This window comes from Aplidium turbinatum, chromosome 7 (genome assembly GCF_918807975.1).
Source record: "Aplidium turbinatum chromosome 7, kaAplTurb1.1, whole genome shotgun sequence".
In the NCBI taxonomy this organism is placed as follows: Eukaryota; Metazoa; Chordata; class Ascidiacea; order Aplousobranchia; family Polyclinidae; genus Aplidium; species Aplidium turbinatum.
In genome coordinates, this window is record NC_137478.1 from 29270018 (window position 1) to 29285275 (window position 15258).

Sequence of the window (15258 nt, forward strand, 5' to 3'; positions counted from 1 at the left end):
CGTATGCGTCAACGCAACTTGTAAAAAAAGTTGGCGGCGTCAACGTCAGCGCATACACTAGCGTAAACTAATTTTGTTTGCTAGTTGCCAAACATTCACACGGTATAAACCACTAGAAGCAAACAAGTTTTATTTTGAATTTCCACGAAGAAACACAAGCATCTAAGTGTTCATCTGACGTTTTGCTGTGTTTTGGTTCCAATATGTCTTTGCCATTGAAAACATTCTTTCAACTTCAACGCTGGAAGGTATTGGCGTGTTGTAGAGAAAAAAATACATTAAAAAGTATGCGTTGACGCTATGCGCTAAAAAACCGTGAAAACATTACGGCGTAGCCTCAAGCGCAAACTATCCAAAAAAATGTGGCCGCAAGCGTTAGCGCAAACAAAAAGTCTACGCCGCATACTTGCGGCGTAGAATTTGCGGCGTATACGTACATCTCTGATGATACGTTGGTTTTGGTTACGTTGAATAACATAGTGGTGAAGCTACTTGTGAAAGCTTTTACACGACATTTTCAACACCATATTGTATAGCTTCATAACACCATATTACTTTCTTTTGTATGTTGTATATAGAGAGATTTCAGGAAAGACAAAATATTCAGAGAGAAATTGCAATGTATCAGAGCTAAACAACATGGAAGTTGTAATCATTTGTCAATGTTTGTCCAAACGGTGTTGCCATTTGTCAACGTAGCCTTCGTAGACGAATGGTTTATTGTACAGCATAAAGTTGGTGGCTCTGGTTGGATAAATTGTTTTTTTTAAACTTTGCCCACTGCGTGTGTTGAACTACGAATGCTTATTGGGACGCTTTCAAATTTACTGTTTAAATGAAGGTTTATGTTTTATTGTATTTAATAGTTGACTTTCTAGTAGCCTAACCTTTTAAATCAATGTAGTTTGGACAAACATCGACAATTTAACGTGGTAAAAAAAGAGCCTAGGTCTCAGAGGCTCAGACGAAAAAAGACGTTGAGTCGTTAATAGGTTAAAAGGTTTAAAAACTACCTTTGATTGCATTAAACTTTTGAATGTTGTTTAGTATATTTCTGATCATATTTTTCTACCTGGTTTATTTATTACACTGCACAACCTCAAGTTATTTTTTGATTCTGGATGTTGTTAAAAGTGTTGCAATTACCCCTGAAATTTTAAGCTATGACTAGCTTACTGCTTTACATTGTTTAACGCGTAATTGTACTTTTGGGTGAAAAACATTTGAAATTCGGCCGGAAACCCATCAGTGCTATCTATCCGCGCTTGTACAGTCTCTACGTTATTTGTGAAAATTGAAATTAACAGTTGATGAGTGATAATCGCCATGTGTGCTGCTAGTTCGTTTGGCTTGGCGCATGTGGAAGCAAAAAGATAAGGTGTGGACTGAAACGAAACTTGCAATGAAGATTATCTTGACTAGGGATGGATTTTATTATCATTAGCAATGAATAGCCTACTTCAGCGATTCATGGCCTACTCAAGATGCTGATTTCCTTATTACTCTCGTTTACTCCTTGCCGATTTCCCCTCAGTAACTGTTTTCTCATCAGGTTTTTTCGTCTCAGAACCCAGCATGTTTTTATTATGCTTTTTTTCTGATTCATGCCGTTTACTCCCAGAGGATAAATTTAGTGTCGGTTGAAAACCAATGCTCTACAAGTATGTGATACTGCCAGAACTAAGCTTTCAATGAGACCAGCCTTCAATGGAGAACAAAGACTTTGACAGTCAATCTAATTGAATTTGAGATCAAATGGTAAAACGTATTAAATTCACATCTCATTTATGTGACTGTATTTATGTTTTCATTGTGCCGACGTGCTTGCAATGCCTTTCAGGTGTCAAATATTACAATGTTTTGGCTTTGTTACTAACGTTATTCGTCATCAATTTCGCTTATTCTGCAGTCAACTCTTTCAAGTACATATTGTGATTACATAATGCTCAAACTGTATTTTAATGTAAGATTTGTTCAAGCTTAGCAAGCAAGTTTAGCAAGCAAGCTATTTTATTTAATGTTTCAATATTGATAAGGGGTTCTGCAAGGATCTTTCATTGTGCCGAAGTGCAAGAACGACAAGAGCAATAAGATCTCTCAAACCAATCAAGAAATGCTGAACTTCGGTTGCTCTAGTTTTTCACTTTGGAAGTAGAATTTATAAGATTAGAACATTTACAAGTTTGAAAACATTCTTTTGCCGGTTTAAAGCAGTTATTGCGTTATTCGACTTTGAGTGCTCTTGGTACAATGGGGTGAACTCTCTACCGAAGCGTTAAACCAGTTCCATTTTTCACGGGAAATGTATATATATGAATAATGATAAATCAACAAACAAAAATCAAGTCAAAACGTCACAGATGAAAATTATCTTTAAAAACAGTAGTGCCAATCCAATCAATTGTTATGAAGACAAAAATAGATACAAGTTAGGCCTACAACACAGGCCGGTTACCGAGATTGACAGAATGAAGTTTCCGATTGTTGAAGTGTTGTTACCGGAAATTATTCCATTCGTTAGGTGCCGCTGAATGGAGAGCAGACCTCAGAATGCGTTGCTCAAGAGCACACCTCCAGAGTCGAACCAGCGCTACTTGATCTTGAAGCTGTTTCGTTCACGAAGTCAAGTGCTAACCAATTGAGCTATAGGGGCGGACATTCTTTTCCCAGATGTGAGTTGATTTGGATAAAGCAAAATAATTCAAGAACAGATACATTCTTTTAATCTATGACGTAAACAAACAATGATTGCACGTGACAATTAATCCTAACACAACGTTGTTCCGGGTTGCAAAGAAGTTTCTTTTACCGCTTTTACTTCGGCACCTTTTCTGCAAACAATTGATCAGTGTTGAAAGAAAGGAATGGCCTGAAAAAATAGTAGTGAGGATTAAACTTTATACTTTTACGCAAGACTTCTTTACTGAAGCAATGTCACTTAACCTTGCATTGATCTTTCTAGGGCTGTTCAGAGAAAGATTTAGGCCCGTTATCAACGAGATAGTCGGGCCCCAAATCCGGACACTTCTAAGAAAAAGGCACTATCCGTCTATGTCCAATTAAAGATTACGCGGTGGTATCTTCAAGTTTCTACTGTAGACCCCTTAGAAAGGTTAGGAGCCCTAAAATTAACTCTGACACCGATTCAAAAGTACCCCCAGGACCCCTACACATTTATTGACACATACATTTAAATACTGTATAGTGTATAGTAAATATGTTAAATTGTAGTCCAACCAATATTCTGAACGGATAAAGCTAAACAGTCTGTCCAGCAAAACTCTTAAGGCATACGCTACCACAAACCAACTCTTTATTTTTGAAAATTTGAGACGGCAACACAATTAAGCTGTGACGTCACATCTTACCTGTCATAGGCATCATCAGGTCCCGTTTGTGAGTCTGGCCGGGCCACTGACACGTACATGACGTCCTTTGTGAGGTCATAAATGGCGATGTGGGTAGAGCCACTTTGCAAGATGGGAAGAATATTTCGTACCGTCACTTCCGGGGTGATGTTCCCATGGTATTTTTGCAGCAATGTGCTCAAGACCTCGCTATATCCGTGACACAGCCATCCGAGACCTGTGTAGAGAAACATTGCCAGCAAGGAAAAATGTGTTTGTCAGAGAAGTTGGGGGGAAGGTACATCAAGGAACACATCTATCAGAAATTGTTATGTGAACAGGGCCAGGGGAATGGTCATTAGCCTACACTTGTACCGCCCTTTGAGTCAAAGGAAAATGCTTTCAGCTCAGCTAAAAATTTGACAACAAACCAGTCACCAACGTAAAAAGTTTGTGTAGAAAAACTTGTGGCTATGCTAAAAATGCGTTTTATAAAACTTGTCCGTGAGGTTAATATACAACGGAGATATTGTACACTTACCACATCACACAATTAACTATCGTGAAAATTAGTTAACACAATTTGTCTTTCTAAAAGTCATAACAAATTAACAATGTGAAGAAGATCTGCCAATGCTAATGCTATAGTGCACGAGTAAGTTAAAGAATGCATAAAAAACTAGAAGACTTTTCAGTTTTTGCATGCACTGTCAGAAAAATTGTCTCCTGAGTTACTCAATAGTCTCTCACGTTGCTAATACACTTGAGCAAAGTATAATTTTTAAAACGTCAGTCACTAATTCTTGCGGTAAATTTCGGATTCCATATCTACCATCCTTAGCCTATAACAAAACTTCCGGGTTTAAAGATGTAAGTTCCGGTTAAAAACTAAAAGTTTCATTGAGCTTAGAAATGTTCCGGGTAATAATTATTTTTCTTCTTGACTCACTGTAATACACCACGTCTTTAATCTTTGGATGCCAAGGAAGTTCAGGGCGCATGTTCTGATCGTCAAAGAAGTTTGCAACCGAAGCGGAATACTGAACTCCTCGGAATCCCCTGTCTTCCTACAAATTGAAAATGGAAATCGATGCAAACAAAAACCACCTGTTTAAAGCGACAGCTAAATAAATTACTTAAAGGCTTTGGTGAGTTATAAAGATTTTTTTGATTTTTGATTTGCGGGAATTTTTACCTTGGTGTGAGAACGCCCTGATGAAAGTTAACTTTCAAAATGGCTTCTCTACTGTTGTTGTCCGTAAATTATTTCACCCACTATGTACAGCTTAAAAAATAACTGTTATAAAAAGTATATTGTTGAAGCGCACAGCCAGAGAAATGAACCGTGATTACTTGATCGTGCTGCTGAGCTATGAAATCTAGCTTAATCTATGAAAGTTCTTTAAATTGTTATACTTTTAGAACGAGAAAGCCAATACCATTTTTCAGGTTGCCACAACTTAGTAACATAAAGGCAACAACTTCTTACTTTTCCATCTCCAACACCCAGTAAGAGATTACACGTTCTGTCTGCATTTGCTAGTCGATTAATAGCGTCATCTAGCGTGTAATCAAACTGAAGAATATCGCGCAGGATGTACTGAAATAAAAAAGGTAAAGAATGATTTTATTTTCTTATCACTGTGAACATAAACTGCAATGGGACACTAGTACTGTTGATACAATACAACAGACAACTAATAGCAGTAAAAGTTTAATCAATCATCGAGGCAGCTGCGCCCAAAGTCTAAACTCAGAGACTGCAGTATGGTTTTAAGGGGTGACAAATGGGGTGCAGTTGTACAGATTTTAAATATAGGAAAACTGAATGGTATTGAAGAATTCCACTAAACCGTTCCCCGTACAAAGTCAATGACCAAGCTTCCTGTTGACAAAATAAGATAATATTTTTCATAATAATAATGATAATTTTTTGTATTATGCACCTATTGCCATAGATTTCATTATGGTACATATTATGCAACATGACAGGTTACTGAAACCAGCAAAAGACTTTAGAGTCATCAAGTCAACTACTCCCAATTATTTAAGCATCTCATTATCTTGCAGTGACGCAAGCTGTTACTCTGGAACAGCTTCAAACCCATTCCTTTATGAGGACCACCACTCGCCCATGCATCTGACAATGAAGAGTAGGCTACAAAATACGGAACATATGCAGTTGAAAAGATATTTGTTGTCAATCTGTAGGTTGGTCAAAGACAGATGGTTAAAGAAAATCTTTACCAACATTTATCAATAGCTTTGACAGGAGAGTGCAGGGAGTACTTTGACCAGGTTTGGCTTGATTTTAGGAATGAGTAATTTCATCAAGGGGCCAGGAAGTTTGAAGAAATTATCGCATATTGTTTGGATACCCAAGGATATCATTGGTACCGGACCAAAACCACCTTCTCAACGGTCCCACTGTCAATCATTCATGACTCACTGTGAACGGATTTCCGAATCTCGACTCTTCTCCCCAAGACTGGTCAGGGTCCACGACTCCTATTTCCGAAATAGCAAGTTTCGCCTCCGACATTCCAGTAATAGATCCAATCCAACCTAGATAGGAATGAAATGCGCTTAGTAGCATAATGTACATAAGAATATGTTATAGTGAAAAGTGATGTACCTGTAACGTGGAAAAGTAACGCAAATGAAAAAAGTGCAAGTATAACTTTTTCATTTTTGGCAAAGAATTTTGACAACAATCACTAAAATTAAGTGATGTTTTAAATTGAATATTTGTTTGAAAAGAAAAAATTAAAACCACGCCGCAACTGGGCAAGCAACTCCAAACTAATAGAACCATATCACGACTTGAAAAACACCTATGACATGAGAAGATAGCTTGATTACAAAAAATTAACAATCAATTTTGGAAATAAATTATGTCACAACTAATGGATGGTAAATCTTTGTTAAGCCGAGTCAAACACGAACTATTGCTGCCGCAGTTATTTTGCTAACAATACTTTTATACTTCACCTGTCCAGCCGACATTGACAAATGCTTTTGCCTTCATGCCATTCTTATCAGTGAGATTGGTAGAAGGATGGTAAACGGTAACTTGAGGGTAGTTGTGAAAAGGACCTGTGCGGGAAAGTTTGTATAAAGTAAGTCAATTGATTTTATATGTTTGTTACTTTTGTACTTTCATCACTGTTGATCATTTTCTGGTAGCCTACATTTAAAACTTGACAATTATACAGTGCAGTCTTCAAAAAGATATCAATTAATATCAAACTAGCGTCAATAGAATAACCATTGAATGTCACAGCCAATAATAAACAAGGCAGACCAATGGTGACTATATAGGTTATTCCTGGTAGTTTTGTATACTTGTAGATGCTTTGAATCACTGACACCTGTCACCGAGATTGACAGAGTGAAGTTTCCGATAACTGTTGAAATATTGCTGTCTGTAAATTATTCCATCCACTAGTTGCCACTGAATGGGGAGTTGCATTGAAATGCGTTGCTCAAGCGCGCACCGAGAGTCGAACTATGGCCGCTTGATCTGGTCATTTCTGGTTTCCTACCCTTTGTTTGGGAATTTGTATTTCGTGGATGTCAAGGCGAGAAAGTTAATTTTTTACAACTACTTCTAAGAATCTAAGAATACGATTCTACGAAGTAGTTGTACGAAGTAGTTCTACGAAGCAACTACGATTCTAAGAATCATAGACAAACAAAACAAAGTAACCTTAGCGGGTTTAACATGCTGTATTACGCAGAGACATAACATAATTTAAAAAAAATCAACTCAAACGTTTTCGACACATACGTGTGTCCTCATCAGGAATTACTTAATCTGCAATATACATACAGTAAAATAAAAATTGTAAGATAAAGCTGACTATGCACTATAATTGTAACGATACACGGGACTGAAAAGCACAAACTGAACAATGATACAAGAATGATTATGAGTTAATTATACGGCGGGAAACAGATCACATGAGGTGTAAAATACAGGCATTGGACAAACAATTAGAACGCACACAAAAGGAACGATGAGCCACAGGCGAATAACTGCCTGTTGAGAGACAGATTATTACGTTTGATTTCTTAGTCTGAAACTCAGATCTGTCTTGACAGATGGTTTTAAAATTAGTCAATCGAGACATTGTCAGTGCACGTTTCACAAGAGGCGATGTGCTCTTTAATTGCTTTTTTGGTTGTTAAGTTTGGGTTTAAGTACTCCCCGGCCCCGTCACTTCTAAGAACGTCATCAAAGTGTCTTGTTCAAGGCAGGCGCGTGCTTTCAATGGGCGTCAAGCCTGTGTTCTTTTGAGCATTGTGCAAATGTGCAGTTACCACTGATTCATACAGAATCACCTCACTTTACTGGAAAGTTCAGCAAAATACACAACCACAGTTAACTTTTTGTAAAAACAAATGACAGCACTGATCTCACCATCCATGTTCCAATCCAAGGCTCGAAGCTGCAGCACACCTTCGCCAGATGGCAGTGCGGAGTCCCAGGCACCAAACATCGAGCAAGTGCCTTTGGTTAGTTCTCCAAGCATATGGACACGCTGGAGCATCTGTAAATGCAAGAGCATCGAGCTAGCAAAATCATTCACCGCAAACAGTTTTGCAGGGGTAAGATTTACCGCAAAACACGAAAAAGTTGTCGTAATGATTTGTACGCATGATTACGCGCACACGTTACATCGTGAAAACAAAAACTTTGTATAGAGCTGAATAAATTTGAAGCAGCAAATACCATTTGATCATTAAATGCTATAAAACAAAATGACGTAAGTATAATATAAGCCTATTAGCCTAAGTTACTACGTTGTAAATAAAATTCTTTCCGGAAGGTAATTTTCGGAGTAGAGATGGGATTTAGAAAGAAATACTAAAAACTTACACCAGAAATCTTAGGATGTCCTGCTGTATCCAGAAATCAGAGCTAAAGTAAAATTTGATAACAACCTTCCCACTTTACTATATAGGCTATATCCTACTCATGATTATACCCAAAATTATACACACGCAAAAGACTACATTTCTCAACCCTTTAGGCTTTGCAAAAATTATTTTACCTTGTAGTCAAGTCCAGACGCATCGGCCAAGCCTTTAATTTCTTCCAGAAAGTAGTTCCCACTAAACTTTGATGTGGCGAGAATTTCAAGATCACATGCGGCTTCCACTCTGGAGTAAAGAACGATGAAATAATGGTTTGCTTGTTTGTAAAAAGTTTCTTTTCAATAAACACCGGTTTAACCAGTTTGCTGCGGCAAGCGCAGATGGACGCTGCACGTTTGCGTGCCCAGTATCATCAAGCGTGAATAGACGTAACGTTTTGTTGCGTAACATTGGAACAGCGTTGATGGTCGCATACGGCTTGTATTGCTTGGGTGATTTCACTAAATCTTCTATTTTATCTATCAGAAATAGTTTGGTTTCAATAAATCATGATTATTGTGCTGCTTTCTCAGCGAAAAGCAGGTCTGTTTGCAAGCAGTTTTGAGAAAAGTCTGTTCAAACTGGCTATTCAATGAGTCTTTTCATATTGATTCAAGAGCTGGACACGTTGGATTCATGTAAAAGAAGCTGATTACTCGATGCCACCTGAATTGCCGAGCTGAATTCGTTTCACATGAGTTCACATGCAATGAAGGAGTCTCAAAAGTGGGCAAAAACTTGTTTGTTTACAATTAGTTTTAAAAAAAGTTGTTTTGCTTTGATTGAAGGCCTGAATATGTTGGATCTATGTAAAAGAGGCTGATTTACTGTTTAAAGTACAAGATCTGCTGTTTGAAGTAGTTTCACATGAGTTTACAAGCCCAAAGCAAGGCCAATAAGCGGGCAAATTTTTTTCAAAAAAAAGTCGATGGTTACGTCACGATGACGTAAGAGCAAGAGCCGACGCGGATTGGTTAATTATAAACTGATTTGTGTGGTTGCTGCTGCACCTGGCAGTCCTTGGTTCGATTAAGGGTCAGGCCATTCCAAAAACTTTAAAAACGAAATCTTTGCTATTGCATTGAAATCTTTAGTGGTAGAAACAAGATAGAATTCTACTATCAAGGCACATCAGTTGACATATCAGATCTCTCACCCTAAATTGGCGACATCTCTTAAAAACCAGTCATGGAAGTGATATGCGGACGCGGAACCGTTGATGGCTTGAACCTGAAAAGGTCGATAAAGTTAAAGAATCAACTTGTACAAAACACGAGGTTTCAAATTATTATATTTGAAAAAGAAGCAAGCAAAGTATTGTTCATTTGACCTTGAACTGTCTTTGGACTGGATTAGTTACCAATGGTTGCAAATCCGTGATTTTATTTTAAGTGGATCAAAATATGTGGAAAATCTGGTCGTTATCATGTGTTTTTATGCTTTGCAACAGATTTAAAAAAAGTACAATTTTGAGGTAAAGAGCACTTTTTATTTATATGAAACAAAAGTAAAAAATTGCTCATTCTCACAACTTGATCTTCAAGGTATTTCCACACTTCCGTAATAAACGTAACTGCTTCTTTCTTCAGCAACGTTCCTTGAGCATGCCCCATCTCGTATGGCGTACCTGAAAAAAAAACAAAAAAAACATTCAAGTTTAGCTTTAGCGTATTGTTATAAACACTGTAGCCTATTTATGGTGCAAAAGCAAAGAAACACGGTATGGTGATGCCAACATTAGAGTCAGTAATGTTTCAGTAGAACTTTTATTTTCTTTATAAAATCTCCTTTACCATTCTATAAACAGAATCTCCTTTACTATTTCTACAACAGAGAAACTTGGCGTCTCATTGCCTCCAACCCTCGACGAGAGGAAGGAACTTAATGATGATGATGATGATGACCATTCTATAAGTTTATTTCAAATCCTGCTTGACAATAGATCTGCATTAATGGACGACGATGACTTCTATAAAATGGATATTATGCCGTGCAAATGGGATTTTTTTTGTCTTAAGAATAGTTAGGCATGTGCACCTTCAAACCTTCATTTCCTTTTTCGGTATCGCACATTAGGTTGTGTTCTGTATTTTGGTTTGGTTTTGTTGAAACAATGTACTTTGCTTTACTTACCGTACTTTAGTGTCTATTGACTGAACTTATTTGGCAGCTGGTAGATAGAATTAAGAAGTAGTTGCAATGTATCTGAAGTTGTGTTTATCTTTAATAAAACAGCCTCTTAATTTTGTAGCGTTTGGAGCATATTGAAATTGATCTAACAAAGTTATGTGCTTTGGTGTGAAGTGCAATAAGGTGCTTGGAAGTATACCGGTCTGATTTGTCACATTGATTGATTGTGGAAATCTTTGTCTTCGATCTAAGAAAGACTCTTTAGAAGCTTAATGCTGACCGTTTTGTATAGCCTACTTGCAAAGGCTTTAAACCACTGACGCAGATTCGGTCACCGATTTTCCGATTGTTAAAGTGTTGTTATTCCTTAATTATTTCATCCACTAGGTTCAGCTAGATGGAACGTTGTCTTTGAAATGCGTTGCTCAAGCGTACATCCCGAAAGCCGAGCCAGCGTCGCTTGATCCTGTCCTTACTTCATTCACAAAGTCAAGACCTTAACCAAGTGAGCTATTAGGTTGCACTTTACAAATATTTCACTGCTGGTAATATTTTCACGGAAATGACATTACAACAGATCATTCCCATCTATCATTGCCTTCCCCAGGCAACACAAATCTACACCATCAGACTGTGAAATATAAGAAATTATAATCATCAAAGAATCAGTCAGATTTTTAGCAAAATACTACAAAATGTGGCAAATCAGGTTTGCCTCACTTATTAGGAAACGAGCGTAGTCTATTTTAGGACCCGGCTTTTGAATAGCCTAAACTCACCCCAGAGATGCAAGACTTTCATTGCTGGATTATCTTCTCCTACTGAGTACAACTTTCCATTCGTCACGGTGGAAACTAAGCTTAATGAAGCCGTTTTTATTGGGTTTAGGTTCGGTTTTGCATTTGGATCGGGCTGGTGAAGCAATAAGTAGAAGTTATCTTTGGAAAATACTGTACATGGATTTATTGCAAAACAATCGTTGTTTGTGTGGACTGAGAAAGCCTCTGGCAGGTTATTCTTGGCAGCATCGCATACATGCAGAGGTTTTTGACACAAGACCGGTCACCGAGATTGGCAGAGTGAAGTTTCCGATTGTCTGTGAAATATCCCATCCACTGAGTGCAGCTAAATTAATGGAAACCTATCCTTAAAATGCATTGCTCAAGCGTACACACCGAGAGCCGAACCTGTATCACTTGATCTTGAGGTTCTTTTCGTGCACAAAATTGGGCTTTTATATAAATCTTCATCCTTCAACAGCTAAGCAAACTATCTAAGCAACCAAACAAGACTTCTCACATTGCCACATTCCTTAATAACTTACCGTTCCGCAGCCAAGAACTGAGTTGCTTATGATAGCCAAGGCACAAATCAGAACAATGATCTTCATCTTCGGTCAAGTGTCAAGAAGCTTACTTTGCCGATTAACATAAATTTTTGACTACTTTATCAACAGGTTTGCTATTTTGAGAAACAAGATTATGTTTAAGATACGTTGAACTGCGATAACACAAATTCCATTATGTTTTAATAAAACTTTTCATGATCTCAGAACAAAATTGAAAGCGTGAAAGGCCTGGTCTCTTTCCCCTCAAAAGTAACAAGATCATTTTCTCACTGGACAAGCTTTAGGGATCATATATCTGGTCTGTCAAAAAACTTTTATTTGTTGCACTGCTTTGCTAAACGCTTTCGTAAGGTACAACTGCTTTTCAATGTCGTTCGAATGGTTCTTTACAAGCACTTCAAAGCATTCGCTTATTATAAGATAGGCCGTTCTCTTGACGAGTTTGAGTTTTAATTAAAACAAACTGACCAGACTTCTGTTTGCATTCAGTATTTTTTGTGAAACTTCCTGCAGGTAGATGGCAAGAAATTGATTCACAGGTCTACTCTAAATCACCCTTTTCTCTCCACATTTCAGTTTCGTATGACCTACCACCAACCTACTTTACACCAGCCCGCTACTGTTTGTGAATGCAGTTCATTTACACAAGATACGTTTGCGGATCTATTTTAGGCTTTACACAAACTTTCGGACTCCATCACTGAAAATGCAAGAAATTCTAAATGCAAGAGATTTTGCTTCCTAGGGCTTTTGTGCAGACTGAGCTGTCCAAGCGTATATTCTATCAACTATTAGCAGAGATGTACGTATACGCCGCAAATTCTACGCCGTAGACTTGCGGCGTAGACTTTTTGTTTGCGTTAACGCTTGCGCCACATTTTTTTTGGATAGTTTGCGCTTGAGGCTACGCCGTAAAGTTTTCGCGGTTTTTTAGCGCATAGCGTCAACGCATACTTTTTATGGTCTTAGCTGTTGTTTGCATTTTTTTTATCGAACTTTCCAAATTTTGATAAGTTGCGTTAACGCATGCGGCGTATGATTTTTCGAACGTTTGCGTATACGCTGACGGCGTCAATATTTTTTGTATGCGCGTACATCACTGACTATTAGTATTAGCCTACATGGCGACTAGAAAGGTTTGCTTTGTAATCATTGAAAAAAGCAAACCTCACAATTCAATGCTACGAGCGCACAGCTTTCGATAGCCTACAGACGATACGATAGCCTACAGACGATGGTGATAGACTTTACGATAGCCTACAGACGATGGCGATCATAGTCTTCTAAACTTCTCTGTCATATGACATTCGTGTAATACTAATAGCATTGGTTTTGACTGTTGTGTCTGTGGCCCATTGATTCAAGATATCAAACTATGTTAATCTTAGTCGACCTCTGCTACTTTTCTATATCTTCACTTCATGTCTGTGAATATGACCTCCTACACTAGCATAATGATTTATAGTAGCATCGCTGATTAGTAGATCGAATTACTGGAAACGATTTGCTACTTTATTTGTTTTACTTGCATGTGACTTTTGCAAAGATATTTCAACAGAATGCAAAGCAAACAAACTATTGTTTTGCTAAGTTGATTTTTTATACCCTGTTGAACATTAACAAAAGTTGAATAAATATTTTTTCAAGTAGGTCAAACTCAAACACCTGGCGCTTCATTGCTTCCAACCCTCGACAAGAGACCTGAGAACATGATCATGAAGCACAATGAATCTACTTGTTTTAATGTATCAGGTTTGGTGGCCGTGCTTGACTATATTTATCGATGCATATACCGCAATATTAGATGCTTTTATGCACGTCTTAAACCATTATGGTTTTGCCACCTTTTCCTTTTGTTGGTTTTGTTACTGTATTTCTTTTTCACAATATCATTTCTTTTGTATTCTGACAAAGAAAAAAAATAAAAATAAAAATTGAATTGAATAACTTAGGCTACTTGTTATTTTTTTGTGATTGCCAAGCACTTAACAAAAAAAAAATAGTTTTTATATTTTTTGAAGAGTAGGCTAGGCCTAGCCAAGAAGAGAAATTTGGTTGGTTTGGTTTTGAATCTTTATCCTCGGACTGACAAAGCCTTGATAAGTTATTTTTGGTAGTTTTGCATACTTGTAGAGGCTTTTGACGCAGGACCGGTTACTGAGATTGACAGAGTGAAATTTTCATCCATTTGGTGCCGCTGAATGGAGAGCAGTCCTTAGAATGCGTTGCTCAAGCGCAAACCCCGAGAGTCGAACCAGCGCTGCTTGATCTTGAAGCTTCTTCGTTCGCGAAATCACGCACTAACCAGCTGAGCTATCGGGGCGGACTATTTTCAGGCCTACACTGCAAACAAGATATTAGCAGGTCTCCAAATTTAATGTCAGCTCTCCAAATTGTTTGCATTATTGTCAATAAATAAATTTAATTCACTGCATGAGTTAGAACAAGTGTAGGCTATGTCTTCGCTTTTGTTCCTGCTAACCTTGGGTTAGATCCTACGTCAGAACACGAGAAAGCTTATAAACTGATGGCAACCTGAGCCAGAGTAATTTTATCCGCTGCTGTTAGACAAAGCATCTCATTCAGTGGTAGGACGTTTGGGTGCTCAAGAATAACCACGAGTCCATGATGTGTGTTTCATGTAGCGTTGTAGCCTATCCATCGCAGATATAGGCTACGTTGCTCATTACCCTTTGCAGAGAGTGTCGGTGTAATTGTATAGAAGAGGCGCAGCCGAGTACATTATTATCCTGAATCTGTTTCTTTTTGCTGGGTGCCAAGCAGAAACAAGACTCAGTACCACTTTTAAAAAGTCTTTGGTATGACCAGAAAGGGCATCGAACCTGTGCCTACTGATTCTGAGGCGGATACCCTAACCACTATGACTAGGTCTAAGCCAAGAGGATGATATGGTAAACACCTTAACAGCATCAACATTTTTAAGATGTTGTGACCGTGATAAATTTTAAACTTATTATCCTGTTTCGGTCTCCAGCACCTTCTGTCGGCAGCTGTGGCTGAGTGGTTAGCGCGTTGGGCTCGCAGTCGAGAGCCTGCATGTTCGACTCCAGCCACCCGCACTTGCTGTTGTTTCTCTGGGCAAGAAACTTTACGATAATTGCCTCTACCCAGTGATCGATTTCGAGTAATGGGTAGTACCAAATTTAAGTCATAAGTAGAGTAGACAACCGGAAACAGACATTGCAGTCGGCTGCAGCGTGGGTCAGGTGTACGTCGGAAGGCGTACACCGATGCATAGCGCTCAAGTTCGCTTTCCCGCAATGCAGGGTAAAGATATGACAAACAAACGTTCGCGTTTTGTTGCTTCTACCTTTTTCTAGACCTCTTCTATGTTTGGCATATAGTTTTCTTTGTGTTGGTCAGAAGAAAAAAAAAACAAAAACTGATCAGTTGGTTCTTGGGCACTGAACTCACAAACCCCTGGAAGTGTCGACTTCATTTGTACATGTTGGCGGCCCACTTGGTTTGCAACCAACCAACAAGTTGATTAAA

The 15258-nt window shown here is 38.2% G+C and overlaps 1 protein-coding gene across 1 annotated transcript; it reads right to left on the reverse strand.

Annotated features, from left to right (window-relative positions):
* Positions 1-1943: 1943 nt before the first annotated feature.
* Positions 1944-11855, reverse strand: LOC145774654 (protein dcd1B-like). Its single transcript, XM_082585950.1, has 12 exons — positions 11722-11855; positions 11177-11309; positions 9797-9894; positions 9424-9497; positions 8405-8513; positions 7771-7900; positions 6339-6443; positions 5797-5912; positions 4837-4947; positions 4297-4414; positions 3369-3585; positions 1944-2869 (listed from the first exon to the last, which is right to left on the reverse strand). Exons 1-12 carry the CDS (start codon positions 11785-11787, stop codon positions 2815-2817), a joined length of 1332 nt encoding a protein of 443 aa, XP_082442076.1. The 5' UTR covers positions 11788-11855; the 3' UTR covers positions 1944-2814.
* Between the last annotated feature and the right edge of the window lie 3403 nt (positions 11856-15258).

Excerpts from the sequence above, each read along its gene's own strand:
- LOC145774654 (XM_082585950.1), bottom strand. The coding sequence starts at position 11,787 with ATGAAGATCATTGTTCTGATTTGTGCCTTGGCTATCATAAGCAACTCA. Across the intron at positions 4,948-5,796 it reads GATTCGGAAATCCGTTCACA|TACATCCTGCGCGATATTCT; the intron begins GTGAGTCATGAA and ends TTTTTATTTCAG. Across the intron at positions 4,415-4,836 it reads TGGGTGTTGGAGATGGAAAA|GAAGACAGGGGATTCCGAGG; the intron begins GTAAGAAGTTGT and ends TTCAATTTGTAG.